Consider the following 370-nt stretch of genomic DNA (forward strand, 5'->3'; position numbering starts at 1 on the left):
CCCCTCTTTTTGTCCCCAAAACCCCCCTTTTTTTGTCCCCGCAGAGCAGAGGATGGTGCTGGTGGCCTGCGGGCCCTACACCACCTCCGACAGCATCGCCTACGACCCGCTCACCGACCTCGTCGAGGTGATCTGCCGCGACCGCCCCGACGTCTGCGTCCTGGTGAGGGGCCGCGGCGGCGACGGGGTCCCCCCCGATCTCGGTGGGGCTTGGGGGACCCCGGTTTTATGATATAAACCAATTATTTATATTAATTAAACTAATTATATCTTATAAAACAAGAGGCCGCAGCGCGAAAACGCATTTGAGGTTTCAAAACCTTGAAAATCAGCATTAAAAAATGCTGGTGAGGAGAGAGGCGGCTCGGGC

General features: G+C 55.9%; 1 protein-coding gene across 1 annotated transcript in view; it reads left to right on the top strand.

Annotated features, from left to right (window-relative positions):
• The window catches only part of POLA2 (polymerase (DNA directed), alpha 2, accessory subunit), a gene marked incomplete at both ends in the record, with an annotated part of 6,060 nt that overhangs the window by 1,131 nt on the left and 4,559 nt on the right, over positions 1-370 (top strand). Inside the window, 1 exon segment of the mRNA XM_009578196.1 lies at positions 45-163. Coding sequence (XP_009576491.1) covers positions 45-163 — 119 coding nt within the window.

Source organism: Fulmarus glacialis, unplaced genomic scaffold (genome assembly GCF_000690835.1).
Source record: "Fulmarus glacialis isolate BGI_N327 unplaced genomic scaffold, ASM69083v1 scaffold4315, whole genome shotgun sequence".
Classification (NCBI taxonomy): domain Eukaryota; kingdom Metazoa; phylum Chordata; class Aves; order Procellariiformes; family Procellariidae; genus Fulmarus; species Fulmarus glacialis.